The 24,586-nt window shown below is 36.8% G+C and overlaps 1 protein-coding gene across 4 annotated transcripts in view; it reads left to right on the forward strand.

Moving 5' to 3' along the window:
• Nucleotides 1-24,586, forward strand: part of LOC113066341 (piezo-type mechanosensitive ion channel component 2-like) — a 109,534-nt gene that overhangs the window by 8,798 nt on the left and 76,150 nt on the right. For all 4 annotated transcript variants that reach the window (XM_026238244.1, XM_026238245.1, XM_026238246.1 and 1 more), the window contains exons 2-3: nt 10,933-11,028; nt 21,513-21,638. In XM_026238244.1, the coding sequence (XP_026094029.1) occupies nt 10,933-11,028; nt 21,513-21,638 (222 nt within the window). The remainder of the gene's footprint in view (nt 1-10,932; nt 11,029-21,512; nt 21,639-24,586) is intronic.

The following is a 24,586-nucleotide window of genomic DNA, read 5'->3' on the forward strand; positions in this document are numbered from 1 at the left end:
GCTATGTTGGGCCACCAGAAGTGTTCTTTAAGCAACGAGAGGGTTTCATTGACCCCCGGGTGACCAGTGCCAAGAGATGTGTAAGCGGAGTGAATGAGTGGAGTGTGCCGTGTCCTGGGAATGTACTGATGTCCCGATGGGCAACCCAGCGGGGTGTTTGTAGCAGGATCGGTTGCAGGAAGGGTCTCGGCGGACCAGGTAATGGGGCAGATGATGACCTTTTCAGGGAGAATGGTTTCGGGTTCTTCGAGATTCTCTTCGGGGGAGTGACACCAGGACAGGGCATCAGCTTTTACGTTCTTTACCCCTGGGCAATAAGAGATGGTAAAGTGGAAGCGGGTGAAGAATAACGCCCAGCGGGCTTGTCTCGGGTTTAACCACTTGGCAACTCGAAGATACTCCAGATTTTTGTGATCCATGAGAATCAGAAAGGGGTGTTTGGCTCCCTCCAGCCAATGCCTCCATTCTTCCAGGGTCAACTTGATGGCCAACAGCTCCGGTTGCCAATGTCATAGCTTTCCTCCGCTGAGTTGAGCTTCCGGGAGAAGGCGGCACATGGGTGGAGGCGACTGGGATTCCCCTGCTGCTGAGATAGGACCGCTCCTACTCCGGTAGTTGAGGCGTCGACTTCCACGACGAAGGGTTGGTCGAGAGGGAGACTGGTGAGAGAGCTGGTGATGGTACTGTAGTTTTGGATGAACCGTCTATAGAAAAAGCCAAGGAATCGTTGTAGTTCTTTGATGTGGGTATCTGAATTTGAAGGTTATGTTGTTGAGAGCCGATAATCGATACAGGGTCTCAAGCCTCTGTCCTTCTTTTCCACAAAGAAGAAGCTCGAAGCAGCAGGGGAGGTAGATGGATGAATGTAACCCTGGGCAAGTGCCTCCTTGATGTATTCCTCCATGGCCTTCTCCTCCGGAATGGATAGGGGGTAGATCCTTCCTTTAGGCACTGGTTCACCCGGCAGCAGATTGATGGCACAGTCCCACGGCCGGTGTGGAGGCAGCTTGGAAGCCCGTTTGGGGCAGAAGATGTCACTGAAGGGGGCGTAGCAGGTAGGGATGGAAATGGATTGGTTTTCCACTGGGCTCTCTATTGAGGTAGAACAAACTGGAAGAGGTTCAGGGGAAGGTTTGGCTGGGACTGGACAACCAGAGATGTAGCTCTTGAAACATGCATCGCCCCCACTTCAGGACTTCACCCGTTTTCCAGGAGATGACAGGATTTTGCTGCTCCAACCACGGGTGCCCTAGAATGACGTCAGCGGTGGATTCCCCCAGAAACAGCAGATGGATCTTCTCATGGTGGAGTAGTCCTGTTTGGAGGGAAATGGGACCCACACTATGACATACACATCTTCTACTCAACGGCCTGCTGGTAATTGTGTGGACTTGGTAGGCTGACGGCATTGCCGTTGTAGCGAGTTTGAGTTGACGGCAGAGGCCGCCAGAGATGAAGTTGCTGGCTGACCCAGAATTGAGGAGGGCGGAAACTGGAAGAGAGATGTCAGCGGCAGTAAGTGTCACAACAGTAATGAGTGGTTTCATTCAGTATTTTGAAGGGAGAATGACACTCACCATGGGACGAGGAGGACGGACAGGGCATACAGTGATGGTATGCCCCGGGGCTGCACAGTAGAGGCATAGATTCTGGGCCAGCCGTCTTTATCTTTCAGCCATTGAGAGTCAATATGAGTCCACTAGCCTGGGTTTGTTGGCTGGTTCTGGGGAGCTGACGGCTTCTGGTCGGCAGAGTGGTGGTCCCAAGCTGGTCTGCCAAAAACCTCTCGGAAATGGTAGATGAAGCTGGAATAAGACTGGATAACTGGGTTATTTTGAGTCCATATAGAATCTGCCCACAGTAGTGCTTTACCTTGCAGTTGAGAAATTACAAATGCTACCTTGGATATCTCGGTGGGGTATAAGTGCGGTTGCATCTCCAAGACCAGCGAGCATTGAAGGAGGAATCCACTGCACTCCTCCGCCGAACCAGAGTAGGGCGCCGGCCTGGCCATGGGACTGGCGTGAACGGAAGGTGAGGAAGTGCTGGCATCGTTGACAGAGGTGCTCGCTGGTGTTGGGGGTGCAATTTGAGCTGTGAGTGTCCTACGGAGTGCATCGACCAGATCTTGAAAGGGGTCCGTTGTAACGCCACGCCAGCAGAGGGAGCCCTCTCCCGAGTACTGACTGTGATCCGCTCCCTCTGCTTCACCTGTACTTCCTGTTTGTGCTATATATAAGCATGGCCGCCACCACTGTCACGTTGCGAAGTATTGCCAGCCTGTCTGCCTTACCGGGCATTTTTCCCATTGCCATAGCTTGCCTTCTTGTGTATGATATTTGCCTGGTTTACCTGTCTCTGTCTTTGGATTTGCCCACTGTCTTGTTGTTTGGATTGGACTGCCTACCTGTGTATGATTCTCTGCCTTCTACGATTACGATTCTCTGCGTACTGTTTGGATATGTCTGCTGTGGATGTTAATAAACTGCACATGGATTCTAACGCCGCCTCCGCGCCCTTACATCCGTGAGGCTCATGCTTGTGCCAAGCGGTGTTGGTCCGGTCTTCTGTTACAGAAAATGTGTGTTAGTAACACACACACACTTCTTCTTTTTACTTTCAAATACTGTACATTTAACAGGTTTTTACTGTACAATTACATTCAATTGTCCTGTTTCATCTATTGCAATTTTTCTCCATATATAGTATAATGTATAATGTACCATTTTTTCAATCAGTTTAAAGTAATTTTGAAATGAAATATATAGTACAGCCAAGTCAAGCAAGTGAAGAAAATATAAAAAATAATAAAAACAAAGAAATAAATCTAGCGACCACATTAGCCTACTGTGTAGGAGCAAGGAATGTGAAAAAAAGAAAAGAAAATACTAAACCTTTAACTAAAATTAAAATCAAAAGACATGTTAATTGGTTAACATATGATATAATGTCTTATAACAGTGTAGTTATTATTCAATTCATTTTTATTTCCTTTTTAGTTATTGCACATCAAGTTAAGCTTATTTAAAATAAAAGTTTTGCTTTAGTGAATAGCTGAAAAACAAAGCTTGTTATATTTACTTTTATTCGTTGTTTTAGTTAAGGATAATACGCCTGGCTCTTATTGATCACCCAAACTGAGGCATTGTGAGCTTCTATGTGTGATTCACAGCAGACATCTGAAAGTCTTTCAGAGCTGAAGAAATAACATATCCAGTTACTGGTGCAACAGGAGTCAAGGAAGTGTGTGTGTGTGTGTGTCTGTGTGTGTGTGTGTGTGTGTGTGTCTGTCTGTATGTGTGTGTGTGTGTGTGTGTGTCTGTCTGTCTGTGTGTGTGTGTGTATGCTTGTGTGTGTGTGTGTGTGTGTGTGTGTGTGTGTGTGCGTGCGTGTCTGTCTGTCTGTGTGTGTGTGTGTGTGTGCGTGTGTGTGTGTGTGTGTGTGTGCGTGCGTCTGTTTGTGTGTGTGTGTGTGTGTTTCTGTGTGTGTGTGTGTGTGTGTGTGTGTGTGTGTGCGTGCGTGCGTGCATGCGTCTGTGTGTGTGTGTGTGTGTGTGTGTTTCTGTCTGTGTGTGTGTGTGTGTGTGTGTGTGTGTGTGCGTGTGTGTGTGTGTGTGTGTGTGTGTGTGTGTGTGTGTGTGTGTGTGTGTGTGTGTGTGTGTGTGTGTGTGTGTGTGTGAATCAATGATGGCACATGGTTTTGATGCAGACACATCTCTCTATTCCTGTCTGTGGTTTCTGTTCTCTCAAACTCTCATAAATTCCCCAGCATCAATGAACTGACACATTTATGTCTGACATTAATATTTAGTTCTAATATAAAATTTGGTATTTTAGGTATTTTTGAGTATATTTTTGTCAGCTTTGGTATTATTTCAATCTCAACATGAGTGTTATTTAGGTTGGGTGTTCAAGTCCTGGGCCATTTAAATCCAACAGCTAACCAAATAAAATGCTCAAGCCAGATCCCAGCATGTATTCATATTTTCATTCACCGCGGTTAAGATTAGTACACTCTGTCCTGCTCACAAAATACAGGCTAACAATTTACAAGAAACCTTTACTTCTAAATGTCTTTCTGTGTTATAAATGTATTCATAAAACCTTGCAAAGTATAATTCACAATATATTTTCATTAAAACCACAACTTTAAAACATTTGACATGGTTTAATACTTTTTATTCAGCCGTCACATGTTCTCTAATAGTATACAGCAGTTGAAAATCTCAGTTAAGAGAGCAGATTTGTCAACAATAACATACAAACCATTTTAGACAGACCGACTGTGAGTTCTGAAGTTATTAATCACATTATTTAGATGTTTTCTTTATAGAGCTGAATTCCTGTTGAAAGACTACATTACCCATGATTCTGCAGAGAAATCTCCACCAATCAGAGATGCACAAGCCTCAAACTGTGCCAGAGGAACTCTTTAGCTCCACTGCTTAAATATCTGTGTCTATAATATTGCATAATATATAATATGCATAAAATATAGGCATATTTTGAAAAAAAAAATGCCTAATATATTGTTTCTACATAAATATATATATATATATATATATATATATATATATATATATATATACATATATATATGTGTGTATATATATATATATATATATATATATATATATATATATACTGTACAAAAATTTATTTAAATAAATGAATGAATTAATACAAATAATAATAAAATGTAAGAAATAGATTTTAAACAGAGAAATCTGGAAATGTCCAGAATTCATTTTTTTTCACTGTAAATCATAAGGTATTTTTTTTTTTTTTTCATTTCCTCAGACTGTACATTTAACAGTATTTTATTCTTATCTGTCTCAGCAGATCTATTACAGTTTTTCACTATATACAGTAAGGAAACTTACCGTTAACCAGTTAACAGGTTTCTACTGTTTTATATATACATTTACACTCAGTTGTTAGAGTGATTATCTTTCTTTTTTTTGGCTTCTTATCAAAGTGTATATGTTGTAATTCATCTAGAGGTTTGTTATTGATTGATTGATTGATTCTCATACTGATCAGGAACATGAAAAGCAAGTAATAACTGGCGCTCCTAACCAGATGTTGATGTTTTAAATCCGTCTGTCCTCGTAGTTTGCACCTGAATGTCTCCTTATGTCTGCGTTATCAGATGGTTCGTGGTTTGTCTGCTGTTTGGGATATTTCTGAGTGACTCATTAAATCAGAGGTCTGAGCGCAGAGATTTTCTCAAACATTGTTTTAGCACAGAAGCGTGTCTCTGACTCACATCGACTAAAGGGCACCATTGAGAACCAAGCGCAGCCCGCTGAAAACATTTATAATCACAGTCATATTTAACAAAGACAATCTCCCTTCTGTTTATTCTAAATCATACAAGCTACTATATGTAATATTTCCTTGCTGCCTATTTATTTTATACAAAAGGTCCTTCATGAGATTGACAGCAAACAGCCTTTTCACAGAATTCGGTTTAGAAAAATGAAATGAATGGAGCTACATAATTTGGGTAATAATGATAAAGCAAGCAGTTTTTGTTTCTGCCATTGCATGCAGAATTAGCTTTCATTCATGTGTGTTAACAGATAGTCGTAGCATGAAATGAAAGAGTGTTAAATCAAGAGTTTCAGACTTTTTTTCTGATCTGAGAGGAAGATTTAGATGGTGTGGATTAGCTGTTCGCATTCATGAGCAGTTGTTAAACTAACACACAAACTCACACGGAGAGAAACAATAGTACTTGATTACAGGCATTTGAAAGGAATTTACAGGTTTATTTGAAGTTCTGTTAAAACAGTGTGTGAAAGCGACTCATTAAACTCAACTCGTACGTGACGAAAGAGCTAAATGGATTCCAACCACAGTCACAGTTTTGATTTGCTAGGAAATTTTGTTTTGGGGGAAAAAATGCTTTAGGAGTGTCAGGTTAAAACCATGAAATGTACAATAGGGCTGAAAAGATTAATTGACATTATCAACAATTTCAACAATAAAAAAATGTCTGCATTTTTGTTGTTGAGTAGCCGTTGGATTTCGATAGTCGTTGGCGCTGTAGCACAAGACTGTAATTCAGCTCTGCCCTCCCAATTCAAGAGAAGAAACACAGCGATTCAGCACATTTGAGCGCAAAAGGCAGATGAACCCGAAGCTGCTGAGCGGCATTTGGAATGAATTATTAAATTAATGCTGCACCCTTTCATCTAGATAATGGAATAAACAACAAAAACTGACAGCGGTGAGAAAGCAGCAGTTAAGTAAGCATCTGATTACAGCGATGTGGATGTTTGCACAAACTCTGTAACGTTAGTTCAATACTCCAGTAAAGTCCAGTCACGTCACGTTTATTTATACAGTACTTTATGCAGCAGATAGCCTTAAATCAAGCAGCTTTACAGTGTCAAACATGACAAACCAGAGTCAGTGTCACTTTCAGTTAGTATTACAACTTGATTTCCTGTGATAAAGCAGCTCTCCAGTGTGCAGTTAACTAGTGATAAAATCGAAATATAGGGAAATATGATATATTATTTAATTAAAGTATCTATCTAATGAAAATACAGTTATTCATTGTTATTTCATGCTAATTTACAGTGCATTAACTAATGTTAACAAGCACAACTTTTGATTTAATTTAAATAATGCATTAGTTAAATTAACATCAACTAAGATTAATAAATGCTGTAGAAGGATTGTTCTTGCTTAGATCATGTTAACTAAAGTAGTAAACTAACATTAACTAATGGACCATTATTCTAAAGTGTTACCATGTGATCTAGACTGATATAATCATTCATTTTCCCTATTATTGCATTATGTCACCATTGTTTCCATATGTCCTTTCATTTATCACACGGTTTATCAGACTGTAGCAGATATGATCCTAATATTGCACTAACACTGATCAATGCATACAACAAAAACTTTAAAAAAGTTTAAACATCTGTCTGAAACAATTATAATCTCGTAGCATTGTTCAATCCCAGAATGCACCAGCGCTGCTTGAGCTCCTGCTGAAGCCTGTGCACTGTATAAACGGCAAATGAGCGGCAAGGAAAATAAACCTCACTTCATCGGGGGGCCGTGTATTTGTGATGGCCAGCAGCCCACGGGTTTGACTCTAAACACTCAGTGTGTCCCGCGTCTCGGTATGAAGTGGACGTCTGGGAAGTGTTAATGGACGGCTGATCCTGCTAATACCACAAACTGAGACTCGCTAAATAATCAGATTCAGAGTCCCCCTCTTCAAACAATACGCCAGTGCCTGCTCAGATCTAAAACTGACACAGCATCTGTGCTGAAAAACGGCCACCCTCGACCACAAATAACACGTGGAGAGGATGTTAGCATAGCTTTAAAAACAGCTAAACCAGCCTCGGCCAAAACTGCTGGCTCTCAGCGTGATGTGTTTTTTAAGGGAAATGCATCAAAAATGTTCCTGTAAGCTTCTGTTTTTAGCATATGTTTGTTTGTGTGTGTGTGTGTGTGTGAGAGAGAGAGAGAGTGTGTGTGTTTCATTATGAAGAGTTTTCCCCCAGATATCATACATTTAGGCTACACTGCTGTTTGGGGTCAATACATTTTTTTTATGTTGTCAGAAGAAGTCCTTGTTACAGTGTAATTATGCATTTAAGTACTGAGCAATATTAATTACTTACTATATGGTTAGGGTTAGGATTAGGGTTACTTGCATGTAATGATGCACAATTAATTATAATAGTAAGTGCATGTAACGTGCATTTATTGGTAATTGGTAAATATTACTCCAGTGTGAATCATCTGTTTTCTGTGTGAATCTGTGTTAAAGTGTAATGTATTTCTGTGATGCTCCGCTGTATTTTCAGCATCATTCCTCCAGTCTTCAGTGTCACATGATCTTCAGAAATCAGAATAATATGATCATTTACTGCTCAAGAAACATTTCTGATTATTATCAATGTTTAACACAGTTGAGCTGCTCAATATTTCTGTGGAAACTGTGATACGTTTAGTTTTTCAGTATTCACTGATGAATAGAAAGTTCAGAAGAACAGCATTTATTTGAAATGTGAACATTTATTACTCTCACTTTTCATCAATTTAATGTGTGCTTATATTTAGCCTGTATGTTCATATTTCTCACATTGATATATATATACATATATATGTGTGTACTGTATGTGTTTTTTTATGCTACATATAATGTCTTCCATTATTCCCTGATTTTTTGGGGTGAAATGTGATTTTTCATTAGGTTCATCCACTCATCCGCACTGAATTAAATGCTTAATTCGTGGACTCTTATAATGATCACTCACCCTCAAAGAAGTGTCGAATCCCTTTGGTTTCTGTTGCTGGAGACAGCGTTTTTCTTGCGGTCAGGTTTAGTCCATGAGGGAAAAGAGAAGAGGTTGCACTGTGCAGTTAAAAAATGTTTAATTTCCACTTTTGGAAAACCCAGGATGTGGCTTCAAATGAGACAAACCGAAGCAAATTGTCCTTCCTTAGCTCATTTTGCATTAGCACTGCACAATTTGTCAGGGAAAACGAGGCTGATGGTTTGGAGGAACTCAATGGTTCACAGCGCAAATGTCTTCAGATAGACCAAAGAAATGATGCAGGAACATAACAATCTCATGCTGAAGCTCATCAGAGCGAGAGGAGCGAGAGCAGCGCTCCTGTATGTGCTCTTGTGTCCACAGTCGCAGGGTTTGCTGGTGTATAGATGTCCTCAGTGACACTAATGAAAGAGATATGTCTCATTTCATTAAGACAGCTTCACACGATTAATAAAACAAGCATATGTTTGACTCTTCCGACTGAACATTTCCCATCAGTGTGACGCTGAATCTTCTCACTGAGCTCAGTGACACAAACACTTTGGCACGAGGAAGAGAAGAGCCACGTCTTGTTCAGCAGATGCAAATATTTCTGACAGGCTTTCTTGCAGTGTATAGTTATTATTAATCATCAGAGACTTTTGTTGGGTTTGTTCAGCTCAGTGTAAATCTCTAATCTCACATGGTCCATTCATCTGAATCACTACAAATTTGCTTGTCTAGTACATTTGTCTCGATTTTTTATATTTTATTTTATTTTATTTTATTTTATTTATCTATTTATTTTTTATCTAATTATTTCACTTACTTGAAGCAGGCAGTTTTAACTCATTTTAACTCATGATTAAAATGTCACTTTTTAAACTTTTTTTTTTTTTTACAAATGTTATCGTTTTTTTTATTTAATACATACATATATGTCATAATATTATTACAGTATTATAGTCACTATATATGTATAGTGTTAAATTTTTTATTGTATTTTTATTTATATTTAATTTTAATTTGTTGTTATGTTATGTTATGTTTTGTTATGTTATGTTGTTTTATGTTATGTTATGTTATGTTATGTTATGTTATGTTATGTTATGTTATGTTATGCTTTGTTGTTATATGTTATGTTATGTTGTTTTGTTTTGTTTTGTTTTGTTTTGTTATTTTATGTTATGTTACGTTATGTTATTTTATGTTATTTTATGTTATTTTGTTGTTATGTTATGTTATGTTATGTTATGCTTTGTTGTTATATGTTATGTTATGTTATGTTTTGTTTTGTTTTGTTTTGTTATTTTATGTTATGTTACGTTATGTTATTTTATGTTATTTTATGTTTTATGTTATGTTATGCTTTGTTGTTATATGTTATGTTATGTTGTTTTGTTTTGTTTTGTTTTGTTATTTTATGTTATGTTACGTTATGTTATTTTATGTTATTTTATGTTATTTTATGTTTTATGTTATGTTATGTTATGTTATGTTATGCTTTGTTGTTTTATGTTATGTTATGTTATGTTTTGTTATGTTATGTTGTGTTGTGTTATTTTATGTTATGTTATTTTGTTGTTATGTTATGTTATGTTATTTTATGTTATGTTATTTATGTTATGTTGTTATGTTATGTTTTGTTATGTTATGTTATGTTATGTTATGTTGTGTTGTGTTATTTTATGTTATGTTATTTTGTTGTTATGTTATGTTATGTTATTTTATGTTATGTTATTTATGTTATGTTGTTATGTTATGTTATTTATGTTATGTTTTGTTATGTTATGTTTTGTTATGTTATGTTATGTTATGTTGTGTTGTGTTATTTTATGTTATGTTATTTTGTTGTTATGTTATGTTATGTTATTTATGTTATGTTGTTATGTTATGTTTTTATGTTATGTTATGTTATGTTATGTTTTGTTATGTTATTTTATGTTATGTTATTTATGTTATGTTGTTATGTTATGTTGTTATGTTATGTTTTTATGTTATGTTTTGGTATGTTATCTTATGTTATGTTATGTTATTTATGTTATTTATGTTATGTTATGTTATGTTATTTTGTTTTGTTTTTATGTTATGTTATGTTTTGTTATGTTATGTTATGTTTTGCTACTAGCTGTTTTCAATCTGTGTTCGTTTGCAAATACTTTTACATTTCATGTCTTTATTCCACTTACCTGAAGCAGACATTTAATTCAGTTTAACTCAAGTGGTAAAATGGCATGTTATGAAAGCTCTTATGCCGCCTGCACAATGAAAGTCCTGCAGGTCTGTTTGTAGAGATAATTGATTGACAGGTGGCTGTGATAAGTGCCTGACTGAAATTGCATTGAGATGATCTGACCCTGATGTGTGTGAGTTTTGGCACAGATGATGAGAGCGAGGCGATCCTCTGCTCGATCTGCTGGAGTGTATTACAGTATTCATGTTCACTCACACACCCAGAGCCCTGCGGGTGTTTAGACACACTCCACAAGCACCATATCACAGTCCTTTAATGTATGAAGAGCTTCTCTCTAATTACAGTCTGTGCTAGAACAAGCGTCTGATTTATGTGCTCTTATCACAGTCTGGAGACAGAAGACAATCACGCTCATCATTTTCTCCTCCTCTTCTTTATTTCACAGCATGTTTGTTCCGCTACAACTGGCTGTCCTTCGTCTACCTCATCTTCCTCTTACTCATCCCTCTCTTCGCCGAGCCGACAAAGACAACAATGCAAGGTGAGTCTCTGAATTCCTCCGAGAGCTGAATGTTTGCCGTGTGAAGACTTGCTGTTTATATTTTCAAGAGCTTAGAAGTGCATGATTTCAGCAGAAATAGTATAGCAAATAACACTAATTTAGTCATACAATTTGTTATATTTCTGTATGATTCTATATAATTAAAACTACTTTAATTACTAAATACATACATCATTGATAAAATATAGTTTAATAACACACGACACTACACTTTTAAAACATCAATTATTTATTTATTTAAAGTGGCAATCTCATTGCAAAACAGACAAAAGACAAAAAATATTCTACGGTAAATAATCCTTTGACGTGATGGTGATGGATAGGTAGACTGAAATGGGCTCAAAATAAAATGTTTTATGTTTTATGAGCAAAGTTCTTTTGCATTAGGATTCAGTCACATTTACTGTCACAATAAACGGAGTTAAATGAAATATCAAAGGTCTTTGGTTTCTTTTTTAATTTGTTTAAGTGTGTATGAAGTCATCAGATGCTCTGCACATTAAACTGCATTGAATGACGCACTTTCTTTCTAAGTAACAGTCGAAGTGACATTTCACTTCACTGCTGTAGCTGATTCTGAGTGATTTAGCAGCTCACTGTGATTAATTGCAGCTTTAATGCTTCCAGCTGAGTAATATATGGTGTGTGTTTGAGAGGAAGTGATGATTTTTCATCTGTTGCTCCTTCATCTGCTAGTGCTGTCTGTTCTGATGTTCACATGAGGCGCTGAATTCTGTTGTGTGTGCAGAGAGCTGATGAATTGTGTTTCTGAGAGGTTTGCTCGGGCGCTGGTGGTGTCAGCTTCACTGAGGAATCAGGCTCTTCTGTATTCCCAGCATTCCTCAGTGTGTCATCGGTTCACAAGTTCAGCTGTTACCTCATCAGATTCACCATGTGTCAACTAGACCAAACCGGAGCCAAATATCTCTCTGATTTCACAATTATATCAGCTAGATTGATAGAGAAGGAGGTCCGGTGGAGAAAGACCCTGATGATTTTACATCGAGAGTCTCAATGAGATGTCAGCGATGTCTCAAACTGAGCTCAGAACACACTGGAATCTGAAATAAAGGTCAAATGATATAAAGATGCTGTTTACTTCAGTTTCAGAGCTCTTTCTAATACAGTATGATGATTTACTGCTCAAGAAATATTTCTGTTTGGTTCATTCGTAGTTCTTTAGGTCTCCTGAACTATGAAAGAGTGAGCTGTGAGCAAGAAGATCTTCCTCTGGAAGGATGTTTCACTGCTTGATTAAAGAGAAGTTCATCACTCGGTTTATTTGTTGCTTTGGACCATTATCATATTTTCTTTTGAGTTAAGGTGTTCACGTAAAAGAATAGTTCAGCCAAAAATGAACATTTGCTGAAAATATCTTCATCCTCAGATCAACCTGAGATTAGGATGAGTTTGTTTCTTCATCAGGTTTGTAGAAATGTAGCACTGCATCAGTGTCTCATCAATGGATGCTCTGCAGTGAATGGGTGCCGTCAGAATGAGAGTCCAAACAGCTGATAAAAATGTTTTTATCAGCTCTCTTTCTGACGGCACTTATTCCTTTAAATCACAGAATGAGATCATGTCTAAGAGTAAACTGCGTCTAGTTCGATCATAGTTCCCTGGAAATGACTCACATAGCGTGGTGAAAATGCTGTAGTATTATCTGTTTATAATAGAGCAGAAACAGAGGTGTCCGTGTCATTCACTGCTGCTTTGACTCTCATCTGTGAGGCTTGCAGAGGCTTGTAACTCTGATGACCCCTGAGAGCTTTACACACTCTCTTTCTTTATTTGTGCTGCTTGTTTTAACATGCATTGCTGTTACTGTTGCTCATACTTCTCTTTCTCATGCATGCAAAACATGTGTTACGGACATGAGTTATACCTAGTGATCAGACAGAGATGTTCACCTAGCCGACAAAAAGAAAAGAAAATAAAAAACCCTGGCAAATAAATCCAGAAGACTCGCATCAACAGACATTCAGCCAAGCTTTCTTATGACGGCTTTTAAAGTTATTGTTACATTGTATGACTTAAAACTCATATTGTAGCAATTTTATTCTTAAAACTGACTTTTGTACGAGATTTATTTATGCAGGTTTTTTTAAATGATTCTCATAACTAATGATGTTCAAATTGTAAATTGTATTTTATTTTGTTTCACCATGTTCAACAAATAATGAAAAGGCTCCAGATTTGTTAAAGAAATTCTCTCTCACTCTCTCTCTCTCTCTCTCTTACTCTCTCTCTTACTCTCTCTCTCACTCTGTCACTCTCACTCTCTCTGTCACTCTCACTCTCTCTCACTCTGTCACTCTCTCTCTCACTCTCACTCTGTCACTCTCACTCACTCTCACTCTGTCACTCTCTCTCTCTCTCACTCTCACTCTGTCACTCTCACTCACTCTCACTCTGTCACTCTCTCTCACTCTCTCTCACTGTCACTCTCTCTCTCACTCTCACTCTGTCACTCTCTCTCTCTCTCTCTCTCTCTCTCACACAATTTCAATTCAATTCAAATGAGCTTTATTAGCATGACTGTGGAACACAATGTTGCCAAAGCATCAACATATTATATATAAATAATAAAACAAACAAACAAAACATATATTTACAAATCATGTCATATGTAGCATAGTAAATATAAATAAATAGATAAATAAACACAATTTATCCTAATAAATGAATAAATAGAGTCGGTCTCTCTAGAGAATTAGCTGACTCTGGCGTTGTGAATAGCTAACACATATTTAGCCGCTAGTGCAGCTGTACTATCATCTTCTCCCAGTAAGAAGAACATTTTCTCAGTGTTGCTCAGTTCAGAGAATGATGGAATTAAAATTTCAAATCTGGGCAGAAAGGTTTCTCTTATACTGGTGTATTTAGAGCAGAAGAGCAGAAAGTGTTCCTCATCCTCGATGTGCTGTAGGTCACAGTGTCTACAAACTCTGTCACTCTCACTCTCTCTATCTCACTCTGTTACTCTCACTCACTCTCACTCTGTCACTCTCTCTCTCTCACTCTGTCACTCTCACTCTCTCTCACTCTCTCTATCTCACTCTGTCACTCTCACTCTCTCTCACTCTCTCTATCTCACTCTCTCTCACACACACTCTGTCACTCTCTCTCTCACTCTGTCACTCTCTCTCTCTCTCTCTCTCTCTCACACACTCTGTCACTCTCTCTCACACACTCTGTCACTTTCTTTCTCACTCTGTCAGTCTCACTCTATCTCTCTCTCCCTCTGTCACTCTCCCTCTCTCACTCTGTCACTCTCACTCTCTCTCTCTCACTCTGTCACTCTCTCTCTCACTCTGTCACTCTCACTCTCTCTCACTCTCTCTATCTCACTCTGTCACTCTCTCTCTCTCACTGTCACTCTCTCTCACTCTCACTCTGTCACTCTCTCTCTCTCTCACTCTGTCACTCTCACTCTCTTTCACTCTCTATCTCACTCTGTCACTCTCTCTCACTCTCTCTATCTCACTCTCTCTCTCACACACTCTGTCACTCTCTATCACACTCTGTCACTTTCTCTCTCACACTCTGTCACTTTCTCTCTCACTCTGTCACTCTCACTCTATCTCTCTCTCACTCTGTCACTCTCACTCTCTCTCACTCTCTCTCTCACACTCTGTCACTTTCTCTCTCACTCTGTCACTCTCACTCTATCTCTCTCTCCCTCTGTCACTCTCACTCTCTCTCACTCTGTCACTCTCTCTCTCACTCTGTCACTCTCACTCTCTCACCCTGTCACTCTCACTCACTCTCACTCTGTCACTCTCTCTCTCTCTCTCTCTCTCACTCTGTCACTCTCACTCTCTTTCACTCTCTCTATCTCACTCTGTCACTCTCACTCTCTCTCACTCTCTATATCTCACTCTCTCTCTCACACACTCTGTCACTCTCTCTATCTCACTCTGTCACTCTCTCTCTCTCACACTCTGTCACTTTCTCTCTCACTCTTTCACTCTCACTCTATCTCTCTCTCACTCTGTCACTCTCACTCTCTCTCACTCTCTCTATCTCACTCTGTCACTCTCTCTCTCTCACTCTGTCACTCTCACTCTCTCTCACTCTCTCTCTCTCACTCTGTCACTCTCACTCTCTTTTTAATTCATTGCATTTAAAACGTCACTTAATTTGCCAATGCAGAATTTTACTTCAAGAGGTTTCATGACAGACTTGACAATCCCTGGCTCGTTTTACACCACATGAAAAGTTTGTTGACTGTACGTTATATGTACTGTACTGTACTGTGTATATATATATACTGGAGGCGGTTTGGCGTGCTTTAGTCTCTGTTGGGCAGACAGTGAGGGGGTTTGTTTAGTTTAGGCCTCAGCGTGAGCCGTGAGTCAAACCTCAGCCGGTCTCTGCGTCATTACAGCCAGATGCTGCTATTAATTACAGGCCTTTACCTGTCTTCAGCCAGGATTGTTGTAAGGTGATGATATGCATTTGGGTAGATCTCAGCTGGAGATTAGCAGGGGACACATGAGGCCCGAGCTGGATTTGAAAATATGTGAGTGTTTCGTAAGCACAGTCGGACATTTTATTGCAGCTCACAAATTATCTGCAACTCCGCTATGCTTTATAAAGTAATACTGGAGTCTGTGAAATGTATGGAAGACCGTTTCTTCCACAGGATAAAAAATGCACAATTCTTCTCACAATTCTGACTTTGTGAAATATAAATTCAGAAACCCACAACTCTTAGAAAAAATGTTTGGGAGATACAGTATAAACTCACAATTACACAAAAAGTCTTAAGTGTGATAAAAAGTCACAATTACCTCTTATTATTTTCCTCTTTTTATAAAAATTAAATGAATATAAACTATTACGAGACAAAAAAAAAAAAAATCTAAATTTTGAGTTTATATTTTTCAATTCTGAGAAAAAAAAACAAAAAACAACTCTATTTTCACCGTGGAATAAAGTACTACTACTACTGCTAATAATAACAATAACAGAAATTCAAAACTTCATGAAAAAAGGCAGAATTCTGAGTTTTAATCCCTAAATTATAAGTTTACATCCCACAGTTGTTATTATTATTATTATTATTATTATTATTATTATTATTATTATTATTATATATCCACTATTTAATTGTTTTTTATTATTATTTGCCTCAGTACTTTTGAAAAAGAAAAAAAACAGAATTGTAAGTTAAAGAGTTGAATTCACCCTGAATTCATCCTAGGTGTATATGACTTTCTTCTTTCAGGCGAATTCAGTCGGAGTTATACATTTTTTTTATTTTTATTTTTTTCAGGCTGTTTGATGACACTCCAAAACAAGTGAAATAAAAAAGTGCCCATCCGTACAATTGAAAAAAAGGGTCTCACATGGCTCCACAAAAATGCATAGATTCGCTACAGGAGTGAGAGTGTCATCAAACAGTTTCAAAGATCAAAGATCATTTTTAAAATAACTCTTGACTGGATTTGTACGAAAGAAGAAAGTCATATACACCTAGGATGACTAATTTTCATTTCTGGGTGAACTAACCCTTTAAGCTTTTGTTGGAGAAACACTGAAGTAATGAGAACATTGATCCCAGAGGAAAGAGAAGTATAAGCGCAGGACAAAGAGACGATCTGTCCTCTTGAGGTACACAGGAGGGTTTCCTGAGGAAACAGATCCAAACCCGGCCTCACCTCACTTCCTCAGGAAGCAGCGCCAGCCGTGATTCACAGCTCCTTACGTCTTCATTTATCCATCTATTTATTTATTTCTGGAACACAGTCGATGCTGAGGAAATCTTGCTGTTTGAAGTAGTTCATCAACTTTGATCTTCTCTGCAGTCTGACCGCTTTCATACATTTGCTTTAAACACTATTATTCAGAAATCTGGGGCCGTAAGACTTTTTGATGTTTCTGAAAGAAGTCTCTTCTGCTCACCAGACTGCATTTATCTGATCAAAAAGATTGTAATAATTTATCAAATATTTTTACAAATCAAATCATCTGTTTTCTGTGTGAATCTATGTTAAAGTGTAATGTATTTCTGTGATGCTCCGCTGTATTTTCAGCATCATTCCTCCAGTCTTCAGTGTCACATGATCTTCAGAAATCAGAATAATATGATGATTTACTGCTCAAGAAACATTTCTGATTATTATCAATGTTAAACACAGTTATTTCTGTGGAAACAGTGATACATTTTGTTTTTCAGGACTCACAAGCTGAAAAGAGCAGCATTTATTTGTATTTATTTTTCACAAATCTCTTTTCTCTCACTTTTAATCAATTGAATGCATTTGTGCTAAATAAAATACACATTTCTTTAAACAAATCTTACTAAACACAAACCTTTGAGTATGCATTATATAAAACAAAGCAATGAGTTCATGGAAATGTAAACAGAAAGAAGAAAACTCTCTGGAAGCTGAAGAATGTGAAGTATTCACCGGATCTCTCTCAAGAGTTCCTCCAGGAGTTTTAAAGTGATAATACACTCAGAAAAAACAAAAAACAATTCTTTCTTTATTTACTCACCCACATATTCATAAATGTATCTATTGTTTGACTTCAGAAGGCTTAATATATTACACGAGTAATACTTTTGGGTTCTTTTATTGTGTTTTATGGATCTTGACAGCACTTGATCGCTTATATGGAAGAGAGCAGCATTGACATTCTTCAAAACGCCTCTTTTTGTGTTCTTCAAAAGAAAGCGAGTTATCCAGGTTTGGCTCAATGATATCAGGATTCTGGACTCTGTGAACACCTTTGAGATTTGCGATCTGTCTGCGAATCCCAGTTATGTCACACTGCTAGATAACTGCTGGCTAAAACATCTGAAATCAAAATGCAAGGCCAGACCACTGTGAAATAAAGCAAGGATCATGAATGAGTGATTGAAACGAAGGACATCAGGTACTTTAGATGTATCTTGGGTAATATATCACAGACTGATGCTGTAATACATTGTTATAAAATAAGTTTGTGGCATCGGACCAGAGTATAAATAACCATAAAGCACTGACACTGCAATATATCAGGCATGTTTAAAGAAGCAACTGTTGGGGAATTAGACATGCAGGCTATTTAATGACTATTTCACATTCACACAGCTTCATGTTCATCATCTTTTTTCCGTTCTTTTGAATCTTTTTTTGTATGTGTAGTGAAGTCATGTGTCTGATCTAACATGGGCTGTGATCTGTGTAAGTCATGATGAAACTGTGCCAGGAAGAAAAGACTGTTCCTGCACTACAGAGATTTGCTGGGGTTTTTATAAATGAATCAGAGCTTGTGATGTGACACGTAAACTCAGAAACCAGATGCTGAGAAATACTGACCAAAGTATCTGGGAACAATAAACAACTATTCAAGTGAAAGTGTCAGATAAAGCAGCAAGTTTTCATTCAGTGATTCACGCCATGAATAAAGGCACAAATTTGAATTTATTTATAAATTAAAATATTTATTTTTGTATATTTATTTTTTTATATTTAATCATTTTCCTACTTCTGTCGATTTTTTTATCAGCTAACTAACTGTAGATTGATCGCATTTACCACATTAATTATATAATAATTAAAAGTCAGAATTATGTTTTATAATTAATATCTTAGAACTGTTTTGTCTAATTTAGAAAAATTTGCTTAAATATTTACCTTATATTTAGCTTAAATAAAATAAATATTTTAGGATTCATTAAATTGATCAAAAGTGTCAGTAAAGACATAAATATTGCTACAAAAATAATTATATTTCAAATAAATGCTGTTCTTTTGAGCTTTCTGTTCATCTGTGAATCCTGAAAAATAAAATGCATCACATTTTCCACAGAAATATTGAGCAGCACAACTGTGTTCAACACTGATAATAATCAGAGATGTTTCTTGAGCAGTAAATCATCATATTATTCTGATTTCTGAAGATCATGTGACACTGAAGACTGGAGGAATGATGCTGAAAATACAGCGGAGCATCACAGAAATACATTACACTTTAACACAGATTCACACAGAACACAGAGGATTTACATTAGAATAATATTTCATATTTTTTTATTAACAATCTTTTTGATCAAAGCACAAGCACTACAATTCTTACCAACCCCAAGCTTTTAAATGATAGTGCATGTACTTTGCGTATTAAACTCTTACATAAGGCTTGAGTAGTTGCTCTCTGGCTTAAAGTAATTGTAGCGTAAGAATGAATTGATTCAAATCAATTATGAGAGGAGAGACGTTCCCATAAGAGTAACGTTTTATAGCATGCATTATTAAATTTGACTCTGTCCTGCTCATTGCTGTCAATTATCAATCTCCGATTTTCCCATTTGCGTCTGTAAAAGCTTTTGGAGATGTGCTGGTATTGACTGAGGTTCTGCTGTCGTCAGTGCTCCTGCGTTGTCTGTGCGCTGCGGTCCCTCGATCAATGCTGATATCCACAGATAGGTCCTTTATAATCCTTCCTAATTCACCTTTACAAAAAGAAGCCAACACCAATATCTCTGTCCAGAGGAGCCGAGGGGATTTTTGATGGTTCATACCGTCTCCAGCTTTCAATTTGGCAGTATTGAATACACCTATGGGTCTCCAACAATGAAGAAGCAGCATGTATTTTCTCCGTTACACACCGCACACAAACAGCGAGACCCGTTCAGACGCCGGGAACGGATGCAATGGCTCGTCGGGGAACTGAATAATGAGAATATAATGTTTTCTAATTGGGCGAATCGCCTGAGCTCACAGTAAAACTGTGGCGTGAGCAGACCTGTAAAACATTTTCATAACAGTCAACCATTGTCAAGATCTTGGCAGACTCGCTTGGCAGTGATTTCTGATTCAGAAATTGTTATCGTAGGTGTTAATGCATCGAATGAGACGCCGCTTTTGTAAACATTAGCATGCTTTCTATATTTAATATGGAAATTTCAGTCATTTTATTATTACTTTAATGATTTGATGAACACGGTTGTGTTCCTGTATTGACATGAATAGTGAATAGCCTTGTGTTCACGTCACAGTTACATACACAGATATAACACTATGTTATCTGGTTCATTTGTCTTGAAGGGATGCACACTGACATTGTGTGATTTAATGTTTTAAGTCTCTTCTGTTGGCCAAGGCTGCATTTGTTTGATCAAAATTGATAAATGAGACAAAACTAGCGTATAGTTAATGCCCAACACTTTTCTGCTCCTTTCTGAAAGTTTGCTAATTGCATAACGAGGAAGCTTCGGTCCTTGGTTCTGCCGTGAATTAATGCGGTCTACGTTTAACCACGTTTGTAAAGTGTGACTTTAGACTCGCTAATATTATTATCTGTGAGGTTTCAGACCTCATTTTCTACCTCAAGACCTTTCCTTGACCTGCGTTTACAGAAGACGTTTGTTCCAAAGCCTTCGAATCGACTACAAATACATTTCTTGGCATTTTTTATCCATGCAAACCTCAAAGAAGGGTGAAATTTCATCCTGATCTCTTACAGATTCTTGACCCCTTTTTTTTATTATTTCCTTAAATGTGTGATATGATCTGTCCCAAATTGACAATCAAATTAAGCACTTATTGGTTTGCGTATGATGTCATTTCCTCATTTGGGCCGGATGGGTTGTGGGTGTTTTTTAATATCCTAAAATTCATGTTTGATGCTATCTGTGCTGTTCCCAGCCTCCTTTGATAGCAGACCAACATCCATCCATCCCAAATCCTTCTCTTCTATCATAAAAAATGTTTAAGTGCATAAATCAAAACTCTTTTTGACCCCTTTATGGCCTGTAACATGTATTACTCAGAGTTTTCTGAGATCGTCACGGCTCTGAACTCACACTGAGCCCCGTGATCCTAAATGATGAACAGCCCAAACACTGCCAAAAACACCAGCGCTAAATGATGCCCAGAGCGAGAGGGAAACAGAGAGAGCAGTAATACAAGGGTGAGTTTCCGCTAATAGCAGTGGATTACTGCAGCTCTTTTCTATCAAGAGCAGAAAGACAGGTTCAACTCGATGATTATAGACTCTATTTTAGTCAAAAACTTTTTTTTTTTTTACTTCTCAAAATGATGGATCCACTGGTGAGCAAGTGATGCCATGCTACATTTCTATAAAGTTTCATCCTTGTCCAGTGTCTGCAGCATTTCTCTCCAGAAGTTATAACTAATAAAACATGTCTTAAACTAGATTAGACTTTATCGAATCCTCTTGCACTGTTGTCAACAAGCGTCCACTGCTGTTGTTGTCTTCGTTGATTTTTTGTTGTTTCGTCTTTTACGTTTCTTTTTCAGTGAAACAACCAGTGTTGCCAATTAATGGACCAACTAATTAGCGCAAGAAAAATCAAGGTGCATTCAGTACATGCGCATACTCTAGTGCACGAGTGAAAACCAAAGTAACACTTCAGGCTTTATTTTAGGCACCGATATGTCGTAGATTATATGCACAATGTTTGCTAATGTAATTAAAGGTTTGCATTTATTCTTTTGTTTCTGCAGGGCACACAGGGCGCTTGCTGAAATCCCTGTGCTTCACCAGTGTGACGTTCCTGCTGCTGCACATCATCTACCAAATCACAATCAACAGTCTGTTAGCAGGAGACAACATCCAGCCCGACTTCAACTGTGAGTACCAACCCCATCTAACGCTCCACCACAGATTCTCAAACTAATAGAGGTCAGACGGAGGAGGAAACCGGTTTTATTAGCTGATGCACGAAATTCAAACTAAATGATTGAGCTAAGCTGAACTTAGAGAAGAAAGTTGTCAAATGACGTTCCAGCTGTATAGGAAGCTACAATAAACACAACCTTACACGAGTGTTTGGCGGGAAAATTTGGTGAGAGTTTCGTGTACGATTTCTCTGTTCAGACCAATGCTCTGAATTTATTTTTATTTATTTTTCTACATTTTTACACATAGTTTTATTTTTGTCATTATTATCCCTTTTTTATATATATTTCCAAATATTTTTATACATTTTAGTTTTAGTTATTTTAGTATCAAGTTAATAAGATTATAAATTCTATGAGTTATATAATAGTAATAAAAAAATGTTGCATTAGCAATAATAGCTGAAAGATAAAATGTTATGTTTCTTTATTGTTTATTTCTGTCTTTTAGTTTTTATTTATAGTTTTTATATGCTTTCAATTTAGTTATCTCTCATAATTATGTGTTTATGACTCAGAATTCATGTTTCCCTCCTCAGAATTAAAAGATGTGAACTCAATAAATGTGATTAAAAGTTTAAATTACATTTTTTATTTATTTTTATCCAATGGCAAAATAGAAAGTTGAAATGAACAGTATTTATTTGAAAAAAAATTTTTTTTTTAAAAAGCTAGTAAAAATAAATAACTGTAATAAAAAAAATTATATATATATATATATATATTTTTTTTTTTTCGTTTTAGTTAATTATAATACCTCTAGCTGCCAGTTTTGAGGACTAAAATGTTCTTTGCTCACAAAATCCATTATTCACTTGAGCCGCTAAAATCTGAAACCAGTAGAAATGTGTGTACACACGGTTGAAGGTTTGTGTGAGGATACACACATTCTCAGGTCTAGTCTGATTTGTATAAATCACAGAGTTGGCTCAGGAAGGTACGTGCGATTGCTTGAGTCTGTTTTGAAGCTGCTGAGCTGGACGTGAGGTCAAACGCATGCCTGGATCATGTTTCCCCAACACTGACGCTCATGCAGAACCCCAGACTCTAACTGCACACAACCAGAGCCGCTCACTCCAAGCCAAAAAGCCACAACATCTGCCTTCAAGATGGAGATAAACTTATTATGAAGAGAGAAGGAGCCAGACATGAGAGAAGAGCTCTGAAACAGGAGATCTGGAGAGATCTGGGTCTGTGCAAGCATATAATCATGATAGCAAGGGCTCTCTCTCCAGCCAATGGACGACAGGGGAGAAACCTGTCTGAAAACAATCACATCCGGTGCCAGAAATCACAACTTTCATTTTTAAGTTAAATATATTTCGCTTTTTTCCTACATTGGTCATTGAAAGGTTTGTGTTCAACCTTAATATATTTTTCAGAGGTGGAAAGAGTACAAAAATATTCTACCATTAATAATGTTTTGATATACAAGACATAAAATGTTGGATACTCATTTTAAATTAAGAAATGAATTATTAATCAGAGAGACAGAGCTGTATTTGGAGTTTTTTTTTTTGTAGAAATAGAGCAAAAACAGACAATATGGTGTCTAAAACACAAGTCTCTTAATTCACTTGTTTACTGAACTTTTGTAAAAAAAAAAAAAAGAAAAGAAAACATCTATACGTAATCATGATGATTTTAGGAGGAAAAGATGGCATTCTTTGTGTGATATTGATAGAAGTACACAAAAAAGCTACTCAATTACAGTAAATGTCCTTCTTTACTTTCCACTTCTGACATTTTTATGTAAGTTTTGAGGTTGGTGAAGATTTTTAGTCTCGTCTGCTCACTGAGTCTGCATTTATTTGATCAATAATATAGTCAAAACGGTCATATTTTGATATATTATTACAATTTAGTAAGTGCTTTCTATGGAAGCTGATTTCTGCCACGCAATAATAAAAAATAAAATAAAAAAGTTAATTGCTACTTTTGATCTCACAATTCTATTTAAAGCTTTCTATGGTTTTAGTTTAGTTAACTATAGTAACCCTTTTCATGCAATTGCAAGTTTATATCTCACAATTATGTTTATGACTCACAGTTCTTTGTGTGTGTGTGTGTGTGTGTGTGTGTGTGTGTGTGTGTGTGCGCGCGTGTGTTTCACAGAACTGAAAAGTTGCAGTTTTTATTTCTTTATTTAATCCTATGTGGCAAAAGAGAAAGTAGAAAAGAACAGAGTTTATTTGAAATCTTCTGTAACATTCTACATTTCTTTACTGTCACTGTAACAAATAAATGCATCTTGATAAATAAAACAACAACAACAAATAAACCTATCCCTTATCTTTTTTATCTATTTATCATGATGTAGGGTCAGATAAAATGCTTGTAAAGCAGCGATATATTAATAATGTGTTTGTTCTGACTTTAGTTTCATAGATAAGTTCAATCTCCAGTATAGAAGCTAATTTTGTTTTATTATTTTTGTAAACTTTGATGTCTGTGGGAAATCATTTCTGATTGTGTCAGTGATTAATGCTTGAGAATTTCTTATCAACTTGCAATAATTTTATTTTGATCATTTTTATTCAGTCACATATGCAAACTAAATGATTTTTGAGCTATTGATCAATTAAAAATGATAACACTGAATTTTATAACAATTTCAGTGTGATTTGGTGCTTAGTAGCATTACATTGGCAACAGAGTTATTACAGTAAACTAAAATGAAAATAAAAGCTCAAATAAATAATTAATAAACAGTTTAGTAATTCAATTATATTAAAAAAAGATGTACTAAAACTTCAAAAAAAAAAAAAAAATACAGACATGTACATAAAAAATGACAAAAACACTCAACAAAATTACAAAGATTTTTTTTAAATTAAACCATAAAATATTAAAATAAAAACTGTTTCAAAATCTTTATAAAAAACTAATATCCCAATTAT

This window comes from Carassius auratus, chromosome 49 (genome assembly GCF_003368295.1).
Source record: "Carassius auratus strain Wakin chromosome 49, ASM336829v1, whole genome shotgun sequence".
NCBI classification, from domain to species: domain Eukaryota; kingdom Metazoa; phylum Chordata; class Actinopteri; order Cypriniformes; family Cyprinidae; genus Carassius; species Carassius auratus.